The sequence below is a fragment of the Crocodylus siamensis genome, chromosome 11 (assembly GCF_052110815.1).
Source record: "Crocodylus siamensis isolate JL-2025a chromosome 11, ASM5211081v1, whole genome shotgun sequence".
NCBI classification, from domain to species: Eukaryota; Metazoa; Chordata; order Crocodylia; family Crocodylidae; genus Crocodylus; species Crocodylus siamensis.
Window position 1 is genome coordinate 35852819 of NC_143405.1, and position 26923 is coordinate 35879741.

General features: G+C 47.2%; 1 protein-coding gene and 1 long non-coding RNA gene across 2 annotated transcripts in view; one reads left to right on the plus strand and one right to left on the minus strand.

The window, feature by feature from the left end:
- The window catches only part of SYN2 (synapsin II), a 568232-nt gene that overhangs the window by 434081 nt on the left and 107228 nt on the right, over positions 1-26923 (plus strand). Inside the window, exon 6 of the mRNA XM_090021234.1 lies at positions 26133-26195. Within this exon, the coding sequence (XP_089877360.1) occupies positions 26133-26195 (63 nt within the window). The remainder of the gene's footprint in view (positions 1-26132; positions 26196-26923) is intronic.
- LOC149855728 (uncharacterized) lies at positions 1871-21633 on the minus strand. Its single transcript, XR_016438424.1, has 4 exons — positions 21516-21633; positions 18077-18204; positions 17413-17470; positions 1871-2354 (listed from the first exon to the last, which is right to left on the minus strand). It is a non-coding gene; the product is annotated as an uncharacterized LOC149855728 (long non-coding RNA).

A 26923-nucleotide genomic window follows, 5' to 3' on the forward strand; every position in this document is an offset into this window, starting at 1 on the left:
CTCCACCTTGGGAGGAAAAACCTGCAGCATCCTTATAGGCTCAGCAGTGCTACGCTGGCTAGCACTATGGACGAAAGAGACTTAGGGGTCATCATTGACCACAAGATGAACATGAGCCTTCAGTGTGATGCTGCAGCTCTTAAAATGACCAAAAAGCTGGCTTGCATCCATAGATGCTTCTCAAGCACATCCCAGAACATCATTTTCCTCTTGTACTTGTCCTTGGTGAAGCCACAGCTGGAGTACTGCATCCAGTTTTGGGCTCCACAATTCAAAAAGGATGTGGAGAAGCTTAAGAGAGTCCAGAGAAGAGCCACACACATGATCAGAGGTCAGGGAAACAGACCTTATGATGACTGGCTGAGAGCTATGGGGCTCTTTAGCTTAGGAAAACACAGGCTCAGGGGTGATTTGATGGCCACCTATAAGTTTATCAGGGGTGACCACCAGTATCTGGGGGAATGTCTGTTCACCAGAGCGCCCCAAGGGATGACAAGGTTGAATGGTTATAAACTACTGCAAGACCATTTCAGGCTGGTCATAAGGAAGAATTTCTTTTCTGTCTGAGCCCCCAAGGTCTGGAATAGCCTGCCATTGGAGGCGGTTCAAGAACCTACATTACCCTGTGTTGCCCTGTGGGGTTGGGCCAACTCTCTGGATCTCAATATTGCGCTGTTAGAGGGGAGGGTGTAACACAATTGCACATATACAGACACACAAATCAGTGAGGTGCATACACATGCACACTACTCACACTAGCAACTCAGATGCACACATGTTCAAAATAACTAATCTAGGTTCATGCACACCTATCACCAATTTAAGTCCATATACGCTACACACACCAAATTTACCAACACCTGCACATTCAATACACATACGTGGATTACTAATTCATATACCACACACACAATGATATCTAGATATATAGATATGTGTGTGTGTGTGTGTGTGTGTGTGTGTGTATTCCCTAATTTACGCACATACCACCCACCTACACATACACACAAGTGAGTTCCTAAGTTGGGTATTGTGATATGTATGTATGCGCTTGGTGTACTTTGGATACCTGGGGAAAGGTTAAGGTAAGAAAGTAGAAGTGTGGGGAATTAAAGTTACCAGGACCAGGATTAGAACCAGTAGAATACAGGGGCCTGGGCTGAAGAACTGAGACTCGGGGGTAACTTTAGGTTAATTGATCTTAATTGATTAAAAGACAATGCCCAAAGCCTGCTGAACAGGGAAGCATGCCAGCAGAGAGTCTGGGACTGAAGCCAGAGCTACGGGGGAACTGAAAAAGTAAATGGGGAGGAGGGAAAATGGGACTAAGGGAAAGTGTGAGTGTTAAAGAGGAGCTCTGAATGTGGGGAGCCAAAGAATGGCTCCTGGGCAGCTAGAGAAGTTGCAGGGAGCAGCAGTAGGTGCTGGGAGCTGGAGAAAGGCTCCAGCTGCTGGAGAAAACTGCAGGACAGCTAAGAGGAGCTGGGAAGCTGCAGGGGGGGGGGATTACAGAAGGTGTGGGGGAAACCTGAAAACAGAGATGGACAGCAGAAAAATCACAGGAAAAGCAGCAGGTGGCAAGGCAGCATGAAAGCAAAGAAAGGCAGCAGAAAGTCACAGGGAAAAGGCAGTAGGACCAGTGGAGGCCAAGAGGTGGCAGAAAAGGGGAGATGGAATTAGGAGGATATCAGGAAACTAGCAAAGAGGGTGGGGACTAGAGCTGAGAAAGAGAGAGAGAGAATGAGGCTGGAATTTAAAATAAGGAAGGGATTTGGATTTAGTAAAACATGACCCAACTCAGGGTTGCAAAAAACAGTGGTTTTATTGAACAGGGGAGATAGTGACACAATGTTTTATTGATTCCCTTGCACCCACGCGCACACAGACGCACAATGGCAGCAGGGGTTAAAGAGGCTTGGTGCAGGGGCTGAAGTTCACTGAAGTCCAGGAAGAGAGAGAGACAGAGAGAGAGAGAGAGAATCCAAATTGTAGGACGTATTATGCAGGTAATATCTACCTATCCAGGCTGGAAAGGGGTCCAGTAGACATTGTCCAGAGGGGGTCACTGGCAGGGCCCCTGGGTGGACAGGTGGTGTGGTATGGTGCTGGTCCAGATGGAGAGAGCATCCCATTGGGTGCATCTTCACTGCCCCATTTTATAGGGGCAGACCTTGTGTGACCCTAGTGACAGGAGGCATGCCCAGGCAATGGTCAGCCCCTGGCATACTGGGCATGTGTGCTCCATGCAGGGATGGGCAGTTTTGGGTGTCTGTAATGAGAGCTGCTGGTTCTGCAGGGTCTTTTGTCTTTCAAATGCTCGTCTTGTCTCTGTTCCTGGGTGAGGTCTGTGGTTCCTGGATGAAACAATGTGAGGTGATGGCCCAGTCATTACAGGCCATTCAGTAGAGGCCTGCTACCATTGTATTTCAATCGTTACCAATCACACTCATTCATCGGGGAACCAATTTACATGGGAGGGATACGTGACTCATACAGTTGTGACACAGGGGATGCCCGGGCAGAGAACACAAAATGGATTTCATAGACATTTGGGCTGGAAGGGACCCTGGATGATAATCAAGTCCAACCCCCTACCCCAGGGGCAGGAAGTCAGCAAGGATCATAGGATCCCAGCAAGATAAACATCCAAATGTGTCTTGAAGGCATTCAAAGTGGGTGCTTGAACTGCCTCCAGCAGCAGTCTATTCCAAACCTTGGGGGCTCGGACAGTGAAGAAGTTCTTTCTTATGTCCAGCCTGAATCAGTCACAGTGGGGTTTGTGACCATTCGATCTTGTCATCCCTTGGGGGGGTCTGGGAACAGAAGTTCCCCCAGCTCCTGATGAGCACCCCTGATAAACTTATAGGTGGCCATCAGATCATCCCTAAGCCTGCACTTTTCCAGGCTAAAGAGCCCCATTGCTCTCAGCCTCTCATAAGTTCTGTTTTCCTGACCTCTGATCATGCACGTGGCTCTCCTCTGCACCCTCTCAATCTTCTCCACATCCTTTTTGAATTGTGAAGCCCAAAACCGGACGCAGTACTCCAGCTGCGGCCTCACCAAGGCCAAGTACTACGGGAGAATGACGTCCTGGGATCTGCTTGAGAAGCATCTATGGATGAAAGCCAGTGTTTTGCTCGCTTTACTAGCCACAGCATCACACTGAAGGCTGTTCGTCTTGTGGTCAACCATGACCCCCAAGTCCCTTTCATCTGTAGTGCTAACCAGTGTAGCGCTACCAAACCTATATGCATGTTGAAGGTTTTTCCCCCAAGGTGGAGTACTTTGCATTTTTTGGTGTTGAACACCATCAGGTTCTCATCCACCCATTTCATGAGTCTGTCCAGATCCACCTGAACCACCCTCCTATTTAGACGCAGGAGTCAAGGTGGGTGTTATCTATCTGGACTTTAAGAAGGCCTTTGACAAGGTATTCCATACCCTCCTCATTAATAAACTGAGAGGATTTCCTTGGATGATTACACGGTAGACTGGGTAGCAGACTGGCTCAGGGGTCACACTCAGAGGGTGGTAGTGGATGGGACAGTGTCAGCCTGGAAAGATGTGGGCAGTGGAGTCCTTCAGGGCTCAGTTCTGGGGCCAGTGCTGTTCAACATCTTCATCAGTGATCTGGATGACGGGGTGGGAAGCGCCCTGCCCAAATTTGCAGATGACACAAAATTATGGGGTGCAGCTAACAGCCTGGAGAGGAGGAACCAGATCCAGGCCAATCTTGACAGTTTGGGGAAGTGGGCAGAGAGCAACAGGATGCAATCAATAAGGACAAGTGCAAGGTGCTGCATCTAGGGAGGAAGGAGGAAGAACTGCCATCATACCTACAGGCTGGTGGGCAGCCTTCTCAGCTTCACTAAGGCAGAAAAAGATCTTGGAGTCACTGTTGACTCTAGGATGAACATGAGTAACCGATGTGATGAAGCAGTTGGCAGAGTCAATTGCACCTTGTCATGCATCCATAGGTGTCTCACAAATAGGTCCAGGGAAGCGATCCTCCTCCTCTATGCGGCATTGGTCATTCAGCACCTGGAGTACAGTGTCCAGTTTTGGATGCCACAGTTCAAGTGGGATGCGGACAACCTGGAAAGGGTCCAAAGAAGAGCCACTCATCTGATGGGAGGCCTGCAAGAAAGGCCTTACAAGGAAAGGCTAAGAGACCTTAACCGCTTCAGCCTTTCCAAGAGAAGGCTGAGAGGGGGACCTTGTGGTGGCATACTAATTCATAAGGGGAGAGCAACATGAAGTAGGCAATGATCTGTTCACCAGGGCACCCCCTGGAATGACAAGGAACAATGGCCATAAGCTACTAGAGAGAGGGTTTAGGCTGGACATTAGGAGAAAGTTCTTCATGGTCAGGGTTGCCAGAATCTGGAATGGGCTCCCAGGGGAGGTGGTTTTTCACCCCATCCTTGGGGGTCTTCAAGAAGAGAGTGGACAGGCACCTGGCTGGAATCACATGACCCCAGGGTTGGTGACTCTTTTCTGAGCATCTGTTCACCAAGGCCCCCCAGGAGAGGACAAGAAAGAATGGGCACAAGCTGATTAAGAATTGCTTCAGGCTAGACATAAGGAAAAACTTCTTTACAAGTCAAGTACCAAGGGTTTGGAACAAACTCTCCCCAGAAGTGGTAGTCATCCACCCTAGTGATCTTTGAAAAGTATCTTGACCCCCATCTTGCTGAGGCCATCTGATCCCAGTGGTCTTTCCTGCCCAAGTGCAGGGGAGCTGGACCTGATGATCTATAAGGTCCCTTTCATCCTCTAACAACTATGGAAGTATATAATGCAGGGGGCAAGGGGAAATGCACCTGCCTCTTGCCCTACTGCCTCCCCCACCTGCTGTACACACCTTGGCTGAGGTGGGCCAAGGCAGGGGTGGTCAGTTCCCCCCTCACCTACCATACAATGCTGGGCAGGTAGGTGGAAAGACCTCTTACCTCTGCTGGCACAGTGGGGGAAGCGGGGCAGGAGCAGCCCCACCCACCCACCTGCCTGGCACCATGCGGTTGGACTCCATCTCCCAGGCTGTCACACAGTGCTGAGCAGGCGGGGCTTCACTAAGCCAGCAAAAGCCAAAGCTGGAGATGCCACCTGCAGGCCCTCCAAATTATTTTATCCGGCCCACAGGCAGGCTGCAGCTCTGACATCTGCTTCTGCTGGCACCACAGACTAGATAGAGTCAATTGGCAGGCTGGATATGGCCCAGGGGCTATATTTTGCCCACCCCAATATATTTTCTGCCTTTTCAAGCATTTAAAATAATAAAAGTCTTATTAATACCCAATATAGTGAATCTGTGGCATTGACTGTAATTTAGCTCTAGGGGTAGAAACACAGAATGGAAGTCAGTCTTTGAAGCAGTGACTAACATTATCAGAAAAGCAAAAATGTCCAAATGTAACTACTTTTCAGGTTTGAAAGGTGATTTGTTTTTAAGAATGACATATTCTTATTAATTCAGAAACAGCTTCCACCACTCTTGCTATTGGGTATGCTGGAGATGTCATGTTATGTGCCCACTCACACACAAACTTTCTTGCATGGAATATATAAATTACAGATAAAAATGTTGCAGTTCTTGATCAGTTGTTATAAATTGATATAGTTCCACTAAAGCTACACCCACAGAGGTTCAGGCCCACTGGTTTTAGGTAAGTTACATAGCTGAGGATTTAACCTCAAAGAAGATAACATGAAAGAAGGATTAAGCCCATTATGCTGTCTTATGGTATTCTGTGGGGCTGTGCAAAGCTTCGGGTGCTGATTCAATTTGGAGGAGATGCAGCCCGATTCAGTGGCCAGATCTCTGAATCCAAATTGAATTGGGAGACTAATAAAAAGGTCTGAATTGAAGCTCTTCAAATTACTTTAAAAGATTCAGACAGCTTCAGGCAGTCCCCACTCACCACCACAGGGAGCTGGACCTAGACTCTGTGCCGGTAAGTAGGGGCTGGAGGAGGAGGGAGGGGACCATGGGGGGGGACCCCCGCCAGGCCCCATCCCCTGCCTGCTCCCCCAGCTCCCCGGAAAAAAAAAAAAGCAGCTCTGCATTCAATGACTGTTGCCAGGTAGGAAGGCAAATAGCACTGTCCCCCACTGCCCTCCGCTGCATAGGGGGATCTGCCATGAGCCCCCATCTCCCGCCCACTATCCCAGCCCCATTGATAGCTGTGCTGCCTGGCCCCAGTTCCACTTTCTTTAAAAAAAAAAAGCCCTGTAGTCACTGGCTGCTGCAGCAGCTGTTAGGGCTTCTGGGGGCTTATGGCAGAGCCTCCCACACAGTGTGCGGTGGGGGGGCAGCAGGGATCGTCCCCTTGCCTGGCAGGAGCCAGTGAGCATGGGATTTTTGGAGGGGCGTTAAGTGCTGGGATGCTAGGTCCAGGGAGGGCAGCCATTGATGGGGCTGGGAGAGTGGGCAGGGCATGGGGCTTGTTTGATTCAGAGATTTGGCCAATTTGGCATTGGCCGAATCTCTGAATCAGATTCGGCTGAATCAATTTGGGACAGTGGTTCAAATCACTGAATCAAATCACTATCCTCCAAATTGGCTGAATCCAAAGTGAATACTTTGCACAGGCCTAGTATTCAGGCAATGACAAGGAAAGAAGTGTTTTCTATGATTTTTTAATACTTAGCCTCTGAAGGTGTGTCCACTCATGCAAGCACGTGTGCTTGCAGCAGCTCAAATAGAAGTGGTGCAAATTTGAATCGGGGCTTTCTGCCTCAGCGTACATGCTCAGACATGCACTTTGATGTGGAGCAAATTGTGCCACTTGGGGCAAAAGAACCCTGCCTAACTCCTCCCAGTTCTGCAGCCTAGGGGAGCTACAGCCTGGGGCCAACACCTGTGCTGTCCCCAGCAGTATAAAAAGCTGCCCTGTCCTGGCCCCATCCATACAAAAAGCTGCCCTGGCAAGCAGCTCGGGGATACCTGGGGACACTACCCCTTGTGCCAGCTGGACTGCCACGCACAGGAGCCGCGCCTCCTGGAGCCCTGTGACCCACTCCAGTGCAAGGCCAGACTAGTGAGCCACATGGAGCTGGGCCAGGTCCTTACCCCGCTCCAGGCACAGGGAGTAGAGATGGGAGCCAGCCCTGGGGCCCAGCCCATGCTGACAGGAGCCGGCGCGGTATGTGGTTCCTGCATGCCGTGCTGGGTCCTGCCACGGCCGGGCCCTTCCTATAGCTACAGGACCTGGCCTGGTACACGGCAACCATGCAGAGCCAAGCCAGGTCCTGCTGGCCCTGGAGCTGCTTGTGCCACCTGGCAGCAGGGCAGCACGAGCAGCCCCAAGGTTGGAAGGACCCAGCTTGGCTCTGTGTGGTCTCTGTGTGCCGGGCTGGGCCAGGGAACATGAGCCACCTGGGGCTGGCAGGGCACAACTTGGCTCCACATGGTCCCCATGCGCCGGGCCAGGCCAGGCAACATAAGCTGCATGGTCCCCAGGCGGCTCATGCTCCCTGACCCAGCCTGGCATGCAGGGACCATGCGGAGACTAGCTGTGTCCTGCCAGCCCCAGGCGGCTCATGTTCCCCAGCCCAGCCCGGTGTGCAGAGACTGTGTGGACCGAGATGGGTCCTGCCAGCTTTGGGGCTGCTCATGCCACCTGGCTGCCAGGCAGAAGAAGCAGCCCCAGAGCCAGCAGGACCCAGCTTGGCTCCACATGGTTGCCATGCGTCGGGCCAGGTCCTACAGGTATAGGAAGGGCCCAGCCACGGCAGGACCCAGTGCGGCACGCTAGAACCACATGCCACGCTAGCTCCTTTCAGCATGAGCTGGGCCGCAGGACCAACTCCCACCTCTTCCTCCTGTGCCTGCAGGGGGGCAAGGACTTGGCCCAGCCCCATGTGTCTCACTAGTCCGGCCTTGCACCGGAGCAGGTCATAAGGCTGCAGGAGGCACGGTTCCTGTGCGTGCCTCCTGGAGCTATGTAACCCGCTCCAGTGCAAAGCCAGACTAGTGAGCCTCAGCGATCTGGGCCAGGTCCTCACTGCCTGTGCAGCCCCAGGGACACCCCCCACCACCATGCTCCAAATCCCCCACCACATCCCCCTGCCACCCATCACCCCCTTGACATCCATGAACCCCCTCCCCCCCAACTTACCTTGGATAGCGCCGGGGGAAGAAGGAACACAAAACCAGAGCATCTCTTTTGGAGGACTGGCTCTGGGCACGTTCTTGAACTGTGCCTTGCAGAGTGGTTTTTTTTATTGCAGAGTGGTTTTTCTAATTTTCTCCCTGCGCTGCAAGTTTGCAGCACAGGGAACATTTTTTCGTTCCCGCACTTGCCTGTTGCCCCGCCTCAAAGGGGTTTGAGGCGGGGCAATAGGCATGTGTGGGCTCATCTGGACATGCCCTGAGAGGTTTTCCTATGGTTTGAAACAAGGAATAACAAAGTGGGCACTTAGAAACTTTAAATGATTGCAAACCATTTAGTAGTAGGTCTGCTCTTGAAAGAAAGTATCACTGCATAGCTATTTGGATGGGGAGAGACATAGACACGTTATTAAAAACATCAAAGCTTTTTCAGACAGGATATTACAGTCACATTTTAAGCCTATATATGCTGCAGTACTTCCATTACAGATTTAATCACTGAATATTTAATCCCTCATTCTCTTTTGTCCTTGAACCTTTCAGCAGTGCAGTTAACCAAGACTGGTTAGACTTCTAACACTTGGACAGGTGGCTAGTCTGCCAAGAGATTTTAAAGTATTATAACTATACTCATTAAGGCTCATGTCAAACATGAATGAACTCCAAGTCTGAAGGTGCCCTATGATAGCAGCCATTACGTTTGCCTGGTCATTAAATATATTAAATTTATTTCCTGATATTAATATATGACAGAAATCATTAAAATGTCATTTCAGTGAAAGTAACTTTCACATTAAATGCTCTCCGATATGAACTGTAAGCATCTTGACTTTTCTTATCTGAATTTTAAAGGATTATGCCTCTGTAGATTTTTAGTTCTTCCTTTTATCTGCAGAACATAATATGCTTTTTACTAGGGCTGTGTGAAGCTTTGGTCCCTGATTCAATCTGGCAGAGATTCAGCCTAATTCGGTGGTCAAATCTGAATTGAACCAAAGGACCCTTTAATCTCTCCAAATCAAACTGGAACCCTCCAAACTGATTCAGAGAGATTTGGAAAGATTCAGTGATTCAGACATAGACACAGCTTTAAATGTTTTTCCTGCATACCTTGAGGTAGCAGGTGGCTCATGAATGCTGCGATGCTGGGGCGCATGGAGCATACCACAGAAGCCCGGGGGCTCCCCAGCACACTCGACAGCAGACCCAGAAGTGGACCAGAAATACTTTGGTCCACTTCTGGATTCTCCACTGAGCATGTGGATGCCCCTCCTGCTCTCACGTGGGATGCTCCATCTGCAGCATTGCAGCATTCACAAGCTGTGCTGGTACCTCAGGATATGTAGAAAAAAACATTTAAAGCTATGTCTATGTCTGAATCACTGATTCTCTGAATGGGCATTGAATCTTCAGATTTGGATTCAGCCAAATCGAATTGGGGACAGTGATCCGAATCAACAAATCGAATCACTGTCCTCAATTTGGGCCGAATCAGAACTGAATAGGGCCCACTTTGTACACCCCTACTTTTTACTCCCACAGGGAGCATGTCTCCAGGTTCACAGATCAAAATAGTACCAGCCATGAACCATGCAACTCACTCCAAGTTCAGATGCTTTTTTAAATGAAACTATACTTTTATTATTAAAAAATGTAAGAATTTTCTTAAAATTCCCTGGGAAGAATTCTGCTCCTTAGAGTATATATATTTGTATTCATTAGAAGCAGGTTAAACAGAGTTTGTCATTCAGTATAACAGCATTATTTTACATTAGAAAAAAACCTCTTGTTCCTACAAATAACAGCATTCATACCAAAGTTTTGAATTACTAATATTCATATATGTGGTATTATATAGAGAAACATAATCCATATTTGAAAAAAAAAATGTTAAACTTATTTATTCAGCTGCACATTTTCTACATTCCTATCCCAAAATACTTTAAGTATTTCATATCTAGTTCTTTAGTACTCCATTTAGGTAAAAAAGTTCAAGCTAAAAGATTTCACTTCAAGAGTGAGGGTCTGAATGAGCTTGCTCTTTGTATTTAAGACTGATAAGTTTGAGTGCATTTTGCAGCTTTAGCATCTGTCTGCCTCATTTTTCTTTATGGTGCAAACTTGAAACCAAACACAGTGTGAGTGTACCCAGTAGATTGGTACTTTGTTCACTGCAGTTTCTTTCATTTGTAGTATTGCAAATCCCTTGCATGTGTGTCTTTCTCTAGTATTTTCATGTCATTACTTAAGATAGCTAATATGCTACAAAAATGTAAGGAAAAATATTTCATAAAAATGTTGTGCCTAATGATTTTTCCTGTTTTACTCTTTTTTTTGTTATTGAAAAACCCAAATCTTTTGAAGAAGCATTTTTTACTTAGAAATCATGAAAGGCTATTTTTCACAATTTAAAAATAAATAGACTTGAATGAAAATTTTCATCTTACCTGTGGATTTCACAAAAGAGCAGCTACACATACATTTTCTAGAACTCCTTTTAATATACATTACAGTTCTATTGTGATCGATATTTACCTATATATATGGTAGTTTGGGGAGCTGTTGTATAGTGGTCAAAAGGGCAGGGTGCAGGTAGAGAGATCAAAGCTCATACATTTTGTATAATAGTAACAAGATTGCCCCAGCTAGTCCATAGTAGTGAGAGCCTATGAGAGGGCAGCCCATACAAAGTGAGATTTCTAGCATGTAGCAGTAGATAGGAGCAATAGTGAGGGTGTAATGCCGTAGCTTTCAGTACTGCTCACAAGGCAAGCAATAGAGGGACACCTGTATCAGGTTGCTTACTTTTCAACTCTGGCTTTGTGATGGATGCTACCTCAGTGATGGATACAAACAAAGTATAATGCTTGGTATAATGCTTTTGCTTTAGCTACAGTCTTGGCATTGTCAATATCCACCTACCCCCACCAGACCCACCTCTACGCTCTCTGCCTTTACTGGGACATGATGTATCATGTCCCAATAACATGATACAAACTCCACTGACAGATGAACCCTACATATTTCCATTAAGGATTTTGGCTCATTTTTGTAAGGCAGGAAGCAAAGTTTTAAACTTAAAGTTTATTCCAATGCTTGTGGAACCATGGGAAAAATGTATGGTCCCGTTAGTTACAGAGGTGCCATTTGTATTCCTATAGTTAGAGGTCAGCCAGCATTTCCATTATAAATCCATTTCAGTGGTTTATAGCTCCACTATAAAAATCTGCTGCTGCTGCCTTATAGGGTGTGTCCAGATGAGCGCACACGTGCCTCTTGCCCCACCTCAAACCCCTTTGAGGCGGGGCAAGAGGCATGTGTGGGAATGAAAAAATGTTCCCCACACTGCAAACTTGCAGCCCCAGGGCCGGGGCCTGTGCAGAACTGAGCCGTATCCTGTCGGCCCCAGGCAGCTCGTGCTCCCCGGCTTGGTATGTGGGAACTGTGTGGAGCCGAGCTGGGTCCTGCCAGCCTTGGAACTACTCATGCTGCCACATGAGCAGCCTTAGGTACGGCAGGCCCTGGCTTGGCTCCACATGGAGCCCGTGAACAGGGCTGGGTCCTGCTGCTATAGGAAGGGCTCAGCAGGGCAGCAGGACCCACCACAGCACACGGGAACCATGTGCCTCACTGGGTCCTGTCAGCATGGGCCAGGCCCCAGGGCCAGCTCCTGCCTCCACCCCCTGTGCCTATGGAGGGTGCGGACCTAGTCCAGCCCCATGTGGCTTGCTAGTCCAGTTTTGTACTGGAGCCCCCCACAGCCATGCAACCCACTCCAGTGCAAAGCCAGACTAGTGAGCCTCAGGGATCTGGGCCCAGCCCAGCTGGCTGCAGAGGGGCCCCAGGAGCCAGCTGGCCTTGGCACACAGTCCCTGCATGCCACACTGGGTCCTGTTACAATGGGTCCAGCCTGGCTGGGCTGCAGAGGGGGCCCAGGACCTGGTTGGGCCTGGCACACAATCTCCACATGCTGTGCTGGGTCCTGCTGCCACAAGACCAGCCCAGCTGGGTGGCAAGAGCAGCCCTAGGGCTGGCAGCACTAGGCTTAGCACACGGTCCCCCCACTGCTGCTATTAAAGGTTAGTTATGGGCCCTGGGAAGGGGGGCTGTGGCCCTCCAGGGTTGAGCTGGGGCCCTGGGGTGGCACCCTCCAAGGTGCCTGGGACCCTGGGCAGGGGGGCTGGGACCCTGTGGGGGATAGGGGCTGTGGCCTTCTAGGAGGCAGCTGGGACCCTGCGTGGGGGGGGCCTACAGGGGGCCTGGGACCCTGGGCAGGGGGGTTGGGACCCTGTGGAGGATATTAAAGGGCCCCTATGGTGTCCCACTGCTAGCTATCCTTGGGAAACCAAACATCCACGCTCATGTGGATGTGGCCAGTGAGTCATTTGGGCTGGATGAAACTTAGGCTGTGGCCCTCTAGGGGGGAGCTGGGACCCTGGGCAGGGGGGGCATTCCATGTGCTGGGGGGGCGTGCATACTGTGGGGGCCAGGGCCCCCACCCCTCCTGAGCAGCCCCCACACAAGGGCCCCTGCACCCACAGTGCCCCCAGCAATTGCCCTACTCCTAAACACAGACCAACCCACATCCCTCCACATCCACCCACCTGCCTTCTCCCATATCCCTTCTCACCCCCTTTCTACAAACACCACATCCCCCCATCCCACACTCATCATGTATGAAGAAAACCAAAAGCACACATCAACACATATGGATATTTAGAATTTATTTTTTCATGATGATAGAGACACTGGTAGGCTTCCAAATTGCTTTAACCTCTTGCAGCCCCAGCAGAGCCTGCTCAGTTGCCGGCTCCCACAGGCAACCCAGGCTCAACCACAGCTACTGCCCCCGCTCTCCCCAAGACAAAGTGAAAGGTGTTTGTTGTGGGAGACTCCATCCTGCGGGGGACTGAGGGGGCAATCTGCCACCCCGACCCCTTAGCCCGGGAAGTCTGCTGCTTCCCGGGGGCCCGCATCCGAGACATTGCAGAGAGGATCCCACAGCTCCTCCGGCCCACAGACCACTACCCCATACTCCTTATTCACGTGGGCACCAATGACACGGCTCAGAGCACCCCCAGCCAGGTCATGAGGCGCTACAGGGATTTGGGAGTGGGGCTTAGGGGTCTGGGAGCTCAGGTGGTGTTTTCGTCGATCCTCCCAGTCTCAGGCTATGGGCTGAGGAGGGAGAGGAGGATCCATGCAGTGAACCAAAGACTGCGGAGCTGGTGTCATCGGGAAGGCTTTGGCTTCCACGACCACAGCCCACTCTTTGGCGAGAAAGGCAGCGAGCCGCTGGGAAGAGATGGCCTCCACCTCTCCCCCCTGGGGAGGAGGCTCTTCTCAGCCAGGCTGGCTGACCTGCTCCACCGGGCTTTAAACTAAGCCCGCTGGGGGATGGGGGTACAACTGCTACTGATGGCCCACTGAGCAACCCTTGCAAAGCCAGCAGGCCAAGACACTTAAGGGAGCCCACCCCTGCCCCAGCCCTGGCACAATCTGTGGGCAAGGCAAGAGCCCCCAAGGGGACACTTGCCTGCCTGTACACTAATGTCAGGAGCCTGGGCAACAAGCAGGAGGAGCTCATCCTCCTGCTCAGTGCAAAGAATTATGACGTCATTGGGATAACGGAGACCTGGTGCGACTCTACCCATGACTGGACCACGGGTATAGAGGGCTATACCCTGTACAGGAGGGATCGTGTTGACAAAAGGGGCGGGGGTGTAGCTCTCTATGTGAAGGAAAGCTACATGTCCCTGCAAGCTGATGTTGGCGACCAGTATGGACAGCTAGAGACCCTCTGGGTAAAAATTCGTGGGGAATACGGCACAGGGGACACAATGTTGGGAGTCTACTACAGACCTCCCACTCAAAGTCCTGAGCTTGACCAGGAGTTCGCCCAGGAACTGACTGAGGCCGCTTGCTCCAGGACCTTGGTTGTCATGGGTGACTTCAATTACCCGGACATCTCGTGAGAAGATCACTCAGCAAAATCCGAGCGGTCGCAAAGCTTTCTCTCATGTGTGGATGACCTCTACCTGACTCAAGAAGTCTATGGGCCAACAAGAAGCAAAGCGCTGCTCGACCTGGTACTGGCTACAGGGGATGACCTAAGCGGCGACCTAGTGATTGATGGGAAGCTGGGTGACAGCGACCACGAGCTGATCACCTTCACCATCCGCCGTAAAGCTGGCAAGTCAGTCAGCAACACAGAAGTCCTTGACTTCAGAAAAGCCGACTTTGACAAGCTCAAGAGGCTTGTCGGTCAGGCCCTCAGGGACCATGACCCCAGGAAGAGGGGAGTTCAAGAAGAGTGGTTGCTTCTCAAGGAAGCGATCCTCAATGCACAAGCTAAATGTATTCCAACACAGAGGAAAGGCAGCAAGAAGGCACAGTAGCCCTCCTGGCTCTCCAGGGACCTAGCAGACCTCCTGCGGCTAAAAAGGAAAGCCTACAAAGGATGGAGGACGGGATTCACCTCTAAGGAGAATTATTCTGCACTGGTCCGGTCCTGCAGGGAGCAAACCAGGAAAGCCAAGGCTGCAACTGAACTCCAACTGGCTTCAAGCATCAAGGACAACAAAAAGTCCTTTTTCAGATATGTGGGGAGCCGGAGGAAAAGCAAGGGCAATGTTGGACCCCTGCTAAACCAGATGGGGCAACTGACAACTGACGCCCAGGAAAAAGCCAACCTATTAAATAGGTACTTTGCGTCAGTCTTTCATCAGTCCCATGGGATGCCCATGCATGCTATGGGACAGGGAGATCTGAGTAATGGGGATCCCCTACCCTCCATAAATGCTGACCTCATGAAGGAACATGAAGCTGGATACCTTCAAGTCAGTCGGCCCTGGCAATCTGCACCCCAGGGTACTCAAGGAGCTGGCGAGCGTCATAGCCTAGCCCCTGGCACGGATCTTTGAAAACTCCTGGCGCTCTGGTGTAGTGCCCAAGGACTGGAAAAAGGCCAATGTGGTGCCAATCTTCAAGAAAGGGAGGAGAATGGATCCGGCTAACTACAGGCCCATTAGCCTGACTTCTATCCTGGGGAAGATCTTAGAAAAGTTTATTAAGGAGGCCATCCTTGATGAACTGGCCCAGGCTAACATTCTAAGGGATAGCCAGCACGGGTTTGTTGCGGGTAGGTGTTGTTTGACCAATCTCATTTCCTTCTATGACCGGGTGACCTATCACCTGGAGGAAGGAGAAGAGATTGATGTCATATATCTTGACTTCAAAAAAGCTTTTGATCTGGTATCCCACGATCACCTCTTGGCCACCACGATCCGCTGGCTGGGAAATTGGCTCCGTGGTCGGACCCAGAGGGTTGTAATTGATGGCAGTCACTCATCGTGGTGCCCTGTGACCAGTGGGGTACCTCAAGGTTCTGTCCTTCATTAATGATGTGGACATTGGAGTCAGGAATGGACTAGCCAAGTTCGCCGATGACACCAAACTTTGGGGCAAAGCATCCATGCCAGAAGATAGGCGGGTGATCCAAACTGACCTGGACAAGCTCAGCAAATGGGCGGATGAGAACCTGATAGTGTTTAACACCAAAAAATGCAAGGTTCTCCACCTTGGGAGGAAAAACCTGCAGCATCCTTATAGGCTCGGCAGTGCTACGTTGGATAGCACTACAGAAGAAAGAGACTTGGGGGTCATCATTAACCACAAGATGAACATGAGCCTGCAATGCGATGCTGCGGCTAGTAAAGTGACCAAAACGCTGGCTTGCATCCATAGATGCTTCTCGAGCAAATCCCGGGACGTCATGCTCCCCTTGTACTTGGCCTTGGTGAGGCCACAGCTGGAGTACTGCATCCAGTTTTGGGCTCCACAATTCAAAAAGGATGTGGAGAAGCTTGAGAGAGTCCAGAGGAGAGCCACGCGTATAATCAGAGGTCAGGAAAACAGATCTTACGATGACAGGCTGAGAGCCACGGGACTCTTTATCCTGGAAAAGCATAGGCTCAGGGGTGATCTGATGGCCACCTATAAGTTTATCAGGGGTGACCACCAGGATCTGGGGGAATGTCTGTTCACCAGAGCGCCCCAAGGGATGACGAGGTCGAACAGTCACAAACTCCTGCAAGACCGTTTCAGGTTGGACATAAGGAAGAATTTCTTTACTGTCTGAGCCCCCAAGGTCTGGAACAGTCTGCCAGCGGAGGTGGTTCAAGCACCTACATTGAACACCTTCAAGAGTAAATTGGATGCTTATCTTGCTGGGATCCTATGACCCCAGCTGACTTCCTGCCCTTTGGCCAGGGGGCTGGACTCGATGATCTCCCGAGTTCCCTTCCAGCCCTGATGTCTATGAAACATACGGATATTTAGAATTTATTTTTTCATGATGATAGAGACACTGGTAGGCTTCCAAATTGCTTTAACATTATAAATATACCAATAAAGCATTACCCAACTTGTCACTCTCTCTCTCTTTAGCGGGGTGTGTGTGTGTGTGTGTGTGTGTGTGTGTGTGTGTGTGTGTGTGTGTGTAGAGGTTTTTTTGTTTTAAATGTGGAAGAACATGGATTTTGGGGTATTTTTAAAAATGGATTTGGGATGCTGCTGCAGCAGTCCAGCTGGCACAAGGCATAGTGTCCCCAGGTATCAATTGGCTGGGCCCCAGAAGCTCCAGAGAGCATATAACCCCGAGTTGCTTGCCAGGGCAGCTTTTGATACTGCTGGAGCCAGGACAGGGCACCTTTTTATACTGCTGGGGACAGCACAGGTGCTGGCCCTAGGCTCTAGCTCCCCCTGGCTGCAGATCCAGGAGGAGCCAGTGCTTGCATGTATGGATGTGCCCATAGTTGATTGTTGGTATGAAAAGCCCCCAAGGGGCTTGTTTCAGCACCAGGGTGAGGGCCAACCATAGAGACTTTGGCAGCCAGAGCATCTCCATGGAGGACCCAGCCTCCGGTTGCCTCAGGGCATGGTCAGGGACTGTGCCCTGTGCTGCTTTTTTAAAAGTCAATTTTTTTAGACCCCTAGATATCCAGTAGTCTAATTTTCTCCCCACGCTACAAACTTGCAGTGCAGGGAACATTCTTTTATTCCCATACGTGCCTGTTGCCCTGCCTCAGAGGGGTTTGAGGTGGGGCAAGAAGCACGTGCGTGCTCATGTGGATGCACCCAAGTAGTTTTATAAAAATGGTTATTTGCCCCACGTCCTCTGTAGCATTGAGCAAATCACAATAATTTTTTTTTCAGATTATTTAACCATATAACATGCTTTTAAAAATGATTCATAAAATAACTTTGTTTTGAAGGCTCTAAGAATTTGTTTAACTCACCATCACATTAGCTTTGCTTGGTTCACAAGCGTTCTGTTGGTTTTCATAGTACAAGAGGCTGGAGGAGAGAGGAGAAATAACTCTGACTTCCACAGTGATGACCACTGAGTCTAAGTAATAAGTTTCATCAGTCTCAACTTGTTCATGTATAAACAAAGGTAATAAAGCATTGCAAGACTGGGCCTAGAGGCATTGCATCAGACAATGGAAATAGTTTGTATATTGAATTTTTAACAGAAAGAAACACATTAGATATTATCTGCTTGTGGAAGACAAGTATACTGAAAAAATTACGATCTATTACCAGCTATTCCTTTCCTAAGCAAATCCACTCCTCAAAAGTATTTTACAACTGTGCTAAATAGTGGGAACCACATGGGGAAAGCAAAAGTTAATTTACTTTAATTTGACATGCATTAATGATGATAACTTCAGCAAGTGAGAGTTATGGGTCAGAAAACACGGTAACAGGGAAGGCATAAACTGGGAGTTGGCAGCAATTCAAATGATAAAAGTGCAGTTAAGTCAAAAATAGACATACACACAAAATAGTTATAACAGAAATAAGAGCAAAATGTGTCTCAAGGATGATAGGTTATTTAGGAAATATATATGTCATTTAGAAAATACATACAATAATTCAAATGAGAATGTTGTGTCTTACATAAGTACATTGCATCTTTGTGAGCATTGCAGTCCTCTGAATAGGGCACAAAATAAGTAAACTGGACAGGCTTTCATTCCAAAGTCTGCAACTAATTGGTCTGGTGATCTCGTTAAAGTTGTTTTACCCTGATGGGTCACAAAATGGAGATAAAAGTGCTGTGAATGAATGTTGTTAAGGAAAACCAGTTGAGTTAAAAATGATATTTCAAACATTTATAGGATAAAAGTTTTGGTTAAAAAGGTTTGTTTATTTGAATGATACTGCAGTTTAATTTGCTAGAAATTGGAGATTTGGGGAACAAAAAATTTCCTGCCATATTGACAATTTTTGGTGAAATGAACAGAAACGCAAACATGTCTAGAATAGATCAGCATTGGAAAGATTTTGATCTGCTTGAGTGATAATTGTTGACATTCTGTTATTAATACTTTTAATTCTGTTCCCAGATACTGAAAGATTGGATAAGTTCCCAATGAAGCTGTTTCCTTCCCCAGAGCAACAGTAGAAAAAAAAATCCCCAGATGATTAAAAATGCAATTCATTAAAGCATTCCAAGGACAAGCCTAACATCAATGATATGCTTAAGTACTTTGCTGAATTGGGACCTAAATGTCAAAAATGAAGTCAACTATTCAAGTTAACAGAAAAGTTTTAACTTTTATTTATTTATTCAACCAGCTTTTTATAGGCCCTTGAGGGGACACACGATAGTTGGGTGGAGCATTGTGAAATTAAAAGGAGCCCCTTCTATATCCCTTGACAAGCCAAGATTTGAACAACCAGGAAAAAAAACCTTAAGATGGTGTTACAGGTTAACTTTAAACTGTCATAAAGGCACTTAAAATGGGAGCATTCACCCATTAAAGGGTGTTAATCCATGCTAAGTACCTTCTAAATGTTTTAATTTCACCACTTCCCCTGAGGGTTATCTTTGATCTGCTTTACACAGGTTGTTCCAGGGTGTTGTCATTCTGCTTCAGGGAGATTTTTCATTCATCTAACATCCCAGAATGCACCATTCCCAACCTTCCTATTCCTTTGCTCTGTGGGCAGACTTTCAACCTTCCTGAACTCTACTGCCCAGGGTAGTAGGACTGGCCCTAAGCCTATACATCCTCCCACCCCTAGGGGACACCTTGATCACCTAGCACACCTTGATCACTTTGAGCACCCAGGTGCAGTTCACCAGTTCACTGTTTGCCCTTATGCAAACAGTAACAGCAATCCTACTACCTACCTCCATGAAGAAAATGATCCAGAGAATGAAAATCATTCTCAGCTGGGTCTCATCTCTGCCCTGGTATGGCATATAACAAGCCAGTGTGTAAGGGGTGAATATTGGGAGCTGGGAGGAAAACTGTTCGCTAGGGTGCCCCAGGGGAGGACAAGGAGCAATAGCCATAAACTGTCAGAGGATGGTTTCAGGTTGGATGTAAGGAAGAAACCCTGTCTGGTATGGGTGACCAGAATCTGGACTAGACTTCCCAAAGAGATGGTGCAATCTCCAACCTTGGAAGTCTTCAAGAGGAGACTGGACAGACACCTTGCTGGGATCATTTGATCTCAACAATATTCCTGCACAGAGCAGGAGGGTTGGACTCGATGATCCTTCGAAGTCCCTTCCAGCCCTAAATTTCTGTGAAGCCCCCTAGGTCTCTGCTCTGTTCCCAGTGTGCTCACTGGTTCTCTGGTATGAGTGCTAATCAAACTTCTGGTATGAGTGCTAACCAAACTCCTCTCCTCTTGTGGCATGCAGTGAGTCTGCTGGGCTTCAGCTCTGTCCTGCTGTGAGTGCAAACCCAACATGCTCCTCCCCTCCCCACGTAATCCCAGTTCAGTGAAATGTACAAGATTTCGGTCCTTTATTATTATGATTATTATTATTAAGTCTTTTTCTTTACCTCTCTTTACTTCTCCCCCTGCTCATTCACTTCAAACAGTTGTTTTTTGAAGACTTTTCTACTCCCACCCGTGGCTCCACCTGGCTCCTGCTGGCTGCAGAATGAGGGAAGCCACAGCCTCCATGCTTGCCTCTCCACCTCTGAGAAAGCATAGGGCATTTTTACATATGCAAGCACCATAGTGGTGGGCTCCCTGGGGGGGGGGTTGTACGTGACACAGGGGCTTAATTCTCCCTAAATTGATACAGTGGTTTTTTAAAAATACCGCTTCAATTTAGAGCAAAGTAAACCCCCATGTCATGTATACCCATGTCAGAGCCCGATCTTTACCTGCCTCTCCAGTGGTGGGGAGGGGAGAGCAAGGTACTGGTGGGCAGAGCAGTCCGCCCCTGGAGCCCGCCTGCCTGAGTTGCACAGGGGCCCAGTGCTTCTCTCCGCAGCTGCAGTGCCCCCTGGGACTGCCTGATCCGGGTAACATTCCACAGATTTAAAATATTTTAAAGTAATCTGTAACCACACCCTTATAATATCACACATTTTACACCCCCTTCCCATTCCTCCCAAAACCTTAAAAATATTTTTAAAATTTATACCCATTCAAAAGTACTCCTAATTTGCAGAGTTTCTTGAATACGCACATAAGCTGTCATTTACACTTGTAAATACCTAAGTTTGAAGTATAACTGACCATTTAAACATAACAAAATTGTATATAAACATATACATATTTAGGTTTGAAAAGCAGACTTTTAATTGTGAAATATGTTTCATATACTATATGGAGTCTGTTAAATGGTTAGCAAAATTAGCAAATTAAAAGCATTAATAAACATTAATATATTAATACATTATTATATACGCATTCTTGTGATTTTAAATTTCCAAGCATTCTGAAAAGTCTTTGAAAAGTGTCTGAAAAGTGATATTTCAATATCATACATACTGAAAATTGTATTTTTAGCATTTTTCTATAAATTAATGTTACTTTAAAACCAGATATTTTAATTTATAAAATACACTCTTCCAAAAGGCTCTTGATGTCAAATACTATTCAGATATATCAAGTTTCAATGTGTGACAGGACAGGAACCTCGGGGTCGCCATGCTCCCCCCTAGTTACCCTCTCTACTGCACCAAGCTGCCTATCCTCACCTTGCAATCTCACCCGCCACGTCTTTGGTCTCGTGTATTATGGGGAGGCTACCTTTAGTCTCCTTGGCTACGGATCTCCTGTGCTATACTGGTCCATTTTCTGGAATGGGGCTCAGGTGCACCCCAGCCTTATAGGCTATGCATGGCTCCAACCACGCCTGTGCCATGCCCCAAGCCTCATGGATATACTGGATGTTCTTTGCTCTTACTGGATGCCTTCGTGCCGCCCACCCTCTCTCGGGGGCTGGGGCTCCCAAGCTGTTATGGTTCCCCTATGAGGCCTCCTTCATCCCCTTATAGCCTCACCCAGTCCTGCAGTAGACAACAGCAAACAATAACACAAGCCCCTGGGCTATAACACAAAGTTAAACTGTTTGGCTAACCTCCTCTGAGTCACACTCCATGGGGGCTCCATCCTTCACCAGCATAACAGACTGCGCACGTTCAGGCCTTTCCCCTTTACTTAGGCAGCACTCCTTCTCCTTGGCTGCCAGCCAAGACCCCCTCTCTTGGCCTCCAGCCTGTGCTTTATAGGAGTCAGCCCTGCCCCTTCCAGCCAGCTGACTCAACAGCTGTGGGCCCCTAGCTCCTCCTGGTTGCCCTGGCAACCGGCACCTAGTGCCCATTCCTGTTCTTCAAGTAGCAGACACTTTAGTGCCCTGCTACACAATGTATTAATATTACCATTAGTTTTACAGCTACAACGTAAGATCTCTTGTCAATACATAGTTTCACAATTTTTCAGGTACTGTTCTGGCTGTCCACAGGGCTAAAATGGAATTATGCAGTTTTCCACATTGACTTTTTCTCCTGTTTCTAACTTGTGGAGAGTAGAAAAAACTGGGCTGTCAGTATGTGCCTACTTGGCTTAAAAATAATCCTAACTGTACATCCTTGTTTGTAATTCCAGACTATTTTTCTGAATATTATATTATCTTGCTTCCTTGTACTATTCAGGGAGGAGATACAGTATAATGTTTAGAGCAGTGAATTTGGAGGCATCAGCAAAGTCTTAGCTCTGTTACCAGCCTAGTGGAGTCTGAAGTCATGACAGTAGCTTACATACCAGATTTAATTGATTCTAAGATGAGGATTTTTCCCCCAACTGGCCATCAGGATCCTCTGCTGCTTGGACAGGTGCCCAAACAGCTGCTTTTCTGGTTAGGAGCTTGACTCTTGTCACCATCTAGGGGAGTATAAACATTTTCCTCCATACCCCTTTGGCATACGGACAGTACCACAGGATGTGGTTTATTGTCTCTATCTTCCATGGGCAGGTTTCCCTGAAGCAGTATGGTTAGCTTCTCTGCCCCTCTCTGGGTCGCTGTGCCCACACTGGGAGTAGTCAGTGGGCTACCTGTCAATTCACGTCTACCTGCCACTTCAGTAGGTCCTTGTGAAAGATCCTTTTCCACATGGACTGGCAGCTGTTGCCAGGGAGTAAGGCCACTGGTGACACAATGTCCCTTTTCATCACCACCTCCTGCATTTTGCAGTGGTTTGCTAGGGTCATCAGGCCTTCTTTTCCTAGTTTGTACTTGCTGTAGAATTGCTTCAGGATTCTACAGAACCAGGGCGGTTCCCAGGTGGCTGGGCTCATGAGTGGCAGTATGTGTACTCCCCAGCATTGTAGCATGTAACCTACAAAATACTTCACAAAGCAGGCTGTTTTAGACCCTGCTCCAGTTGCCAGCTTGCATATATGACTTGTGTATTTGGCCCAGAGGAATAGCAGGGCATCTGGCATTCCTTGGCCCCCTTTCTGTTTCGTCTTGTACAAGGTTCTCTTCACCACTTTTTCCCATCTGGAGCCCCAGAAGAAGACATACATGGTCCTCTGGATTCTGTGGACAATCTACTTAAAGGAAGGAGTGAGGGTTGGGGTGGGGAGAAAGACTAGTGTGGTGTACAGAAGCACTGGTAGCAACACAACCTTCATGAGCACCACACGCCTTCCCATTGACAGGTGGCATGTGTACCACAAGACCAGTCTCAGTTTGACTTTCGCCCAGTCTTTTCCCATGCCCTCTCACCAGTCAGCTATGGATCAAACATCCTTGTGGGGGATGAAGACTCCCAGGGATGACAGGTCCCTGAGCTCACCCAGTACTAGGCAGGTGCTTTGGCTCACATTGAGTTTTGGCCTTGCCACCACTTCATAGACCTATGTGCTGCAGTACCTTTTCAGTTCTCCACTCGTCTGTGCATAGGATGTTGAGGTCATCCATGTAGGCCTGAACCATCACCTCCTCCCAGTCGTCCCTGAGTGCCTGCACTCCATTGATTCCAGGAACCTGTCTGAGCATCTGGGCTAGCAGTTCCACGGTGCAGTTTAACAGGATCAGTGAGGATGTGCCGTAAGCTCACTCTGTCCCTCCTCCCCGTTCCCACCTCCCTGATCCCTGCTTATTTCTTTTCCAGTTCTTTCAGTTGTCATTGTCATTGGGTTGTTTGTTTTTTTACTTAAATTTTGTGTCTCAGGCCAAATTAGGCAAATTAGTTCTGAACTCTGTCAACTGAGCAGAGCTCAATCATTCAAGTCTGTGTGGTGCTACCAGAGGCAAGTATCTTACCTTCCAGAATAGGCTGAGATCCTACATGCAAGCTCTAGTGAGTAATAGGAGCTACACTTGATCTGAGCCAAAAGGCCAATAAATCTCTCCCTCTAGCTTCCTCCTTTGGCCTTTTGGCTACAGGCAAGCAAGACTAGAGAGCATCTGAACTCCAAGACCTCTGGGCTTGGAGCCTGCACGTAGGATGCCTGTCATGGACTTGAAAGTATCTGAAGCTCCAGGCTGAAAAAAAATCTGGAAAGTAAGATACTTGCTGGTGGTAGTGCCACATAGGCTTGAATGACTGAGCTCTCTTCAGTTGATAGAATTAGTAATTTGGCTAATTTGGCCTGAGACAAAATTACTAAAAAAAAAAAAAAAAGGTATTCATTTGGCTCCTGTGCAGGATGAGACATGTCCCTTGACCTTCAGGCAGGCTGAGTCTTGTAAGTGTCCCCAAATGCGAGGATCTCAATTGCACAATTTTGTGGCAATGGGTGACTGCTTTTGTGCTTTCCCCCTAGCTTTTAAGCTTGGGGAAAGCAGAGAAGACAGAGCTATCTGATCCTCCAGATTTATTTTTGCTGCTGTTGCAGTGGGAAGGGAACAACTTCAGGTGAACCTCCTATAATTAGATTCTAGACCTGAAAAATTATAACAAATTTATAATTTTTTCATATAGAGTATCTAGTTATTGGGGAGGGGGTCATCTTATGACCAGGGTCAACTTCTATTCAAGTAAATATGGTAATAATTGAAATCCCAGGTGCAACTGGAACTTACAGCAGCAGATGCCAATTTTCATGGAACATTAGCTAGTTACCTTGTTGCCTTATGCCAAAGTGTATCCTCACAGTACATGCTTTTAAACTCAGCCAGAGGATGTGTGGCATTACATAGGAAATTCCACACTTATTTTGTAAGCCTTAAGGTTTTCAGTTCATGTTTCCTTTCTATTATTATAGTCAACATTTGCTTTGGAGGGGAAAAAAGTAAAATAAAGAAACAGTAACATTATGCAACTTGCTACAAAAACAACTAGCTTTTCTGCATACTATAAAAAGAAAGGTGGATCCAGATTGATTCATCAATGAAATGTGCTATTGGGCAGCAGGACTGGTTGCAAAGTTGTTCAGCTCCAAAAGATTCACTGTGCGTCTTAAAGCCTCTTTAAAAGTTATAAAGAAATAAAACTATGAGTGGACTACTGATGTTGTTATAAAAGATTACTACTGTAGCACAATAAAGGAATGCCAAAAATTCTACAAATCATGAGGTTAATGTTTACTGTGTTTATATTGCCAGGCAACTTAAGTGCCACTCTGACTAAAGATAGATGCTTAAGTGCTTTTTTGAATCAGGACTTTAATACTGATAATTTTACTGACTGCAGTGAAAATACTTGAAAAGCCAATTTAAGGTTTGGAAACTGGGAACCTGGGCTGGGAAATAAGTTTTGCTTGGAATGGCCTAAATTCTCAGAATTATTTCAGATAGATAAAATTCTATAAATCATGATGTAAATGTTTACTATTGTTTACTTGCACATTGCTTCACTTCGGTAAAAACTTTGGTTTAATGGGTTTTTAAGAAGAAAATAGACATGGATGGGTGGATAGATAAATGGAAGGATGGATAAATGGATAGCAGGTAAGAACCAGCCTTGGTTGTGAAGCACTGAAATTTCTGGGAGATGAAACATCTTGGCATATTCAAGACACATTGGTACCTTGGCATATTTGTATCTGTTAAATTTTTATGCTGTTATCATACTTTGGAATCACAGTCAAATCACCAGATAGATGATGCGAAGAATACTAGAAATCATGTGCTTGACTGATAAATAAATAAGTAAATAAGCAAGAAGCAAGCAGTGGGAAGTCCAGGAATGTCAAGTTAGAAAGCTGACATAGCAGAGCAACCACCATCCTAACTACACTGTCTGTCAAAGATGTTCCATTCCTGCAGTTAAGACCTTGAACCTGGGAGGAACCGAGAGTCATGAGAATGGCTGACAGTGAAAGGTTAATAGAAAATGCTTCAGATTTATTTAACTAAAACTTATAGTGTCTGAAATTGAACTAATGGAAAGTAGCTTGTTATCATACAATCACTTAATGCTGTGCATGGTATTTAATTCATCTGTGTATAATTTCTGTTTAAACCAACCCTTGGAGTCAAGTTAAATGTCTGAGCAATCTACGGATGTCAGTTTAATATATCAGCATGAGAAGGACTGCCCTGACTGTATTACTCTTTGTTATTCTGTATAAACTAAAGACAGAGCTCCATGGGATGGAGAAGAGTGTTCCACAGCAATAGTGTTCTTTAAAACGTTAATAGACGTAGCCTGGAACTATTGATGAATCCTGAACTGCTACATAAAGAATAAAATTGTTTGTGCCTTAGATGACTGAATTAATTTTTTTTTCTTTTCTTCCCCCTTAGTTAACAATGCCGACATTCCCTGTTGTTGTGAAGATTGGACATGCTCATTCAGGCATGGGAAAGGTGCAGATGCTATCTTATATGTTAGGGGTTTTCTTGCTCCTAGTATTTAAAAAAAATGTTTGTAAATATTAACTAATCCTTCACACAGCCACAGTGTTTAAGGTCAGTTTTATATCACTCACCCTCACAATGATGAGTGAGGGAGTGGCTTACAATGTAAAATCATAGAAAAATAGAGCTAAAAAATGGGCCCTCAGGAGATCCACAAATACAGGGTAGGCTCAAACCATTATATAAGTAGTCCTTATCTATAGGGTTCAGTAAAATCCTCAGTTATGGATATATCCAGGAGTAACCTGTGACTGAAACCTAGAAGTGCCTAATCACGTGATTAAGAATTCTTTTGTTTAAGCCAGGGCTGTGCAGCTGGGGTCTGCGTTCCACCTGTGTAACCCTCAAGGTGGAGGGAAAGAGGGCCTGCAGGCTATTGACACCAGGCTGCAAGCTGCCAGTGCAGCCCACACAGTGCACGGGTTCCTTAGGGGCCACCCTTACTGCATATGTAATCCCCACCTATTAGATGACAGCCTTCATCTAAGCAATCCACTTCTTGTCTAAAGATGTCTTTAAATGCTTACATTTTAGAAAAATCAAAATGACCCAAATTTACCATGGTGAATATTTTCACCCCATTGATGTGGGGAGAGTTTATGACCTCTTCTTCCTACATTAAATTCCGTATTGTATCTTAGTCACTCTATTTTTCCTCCACTCCCACAAACACTGAT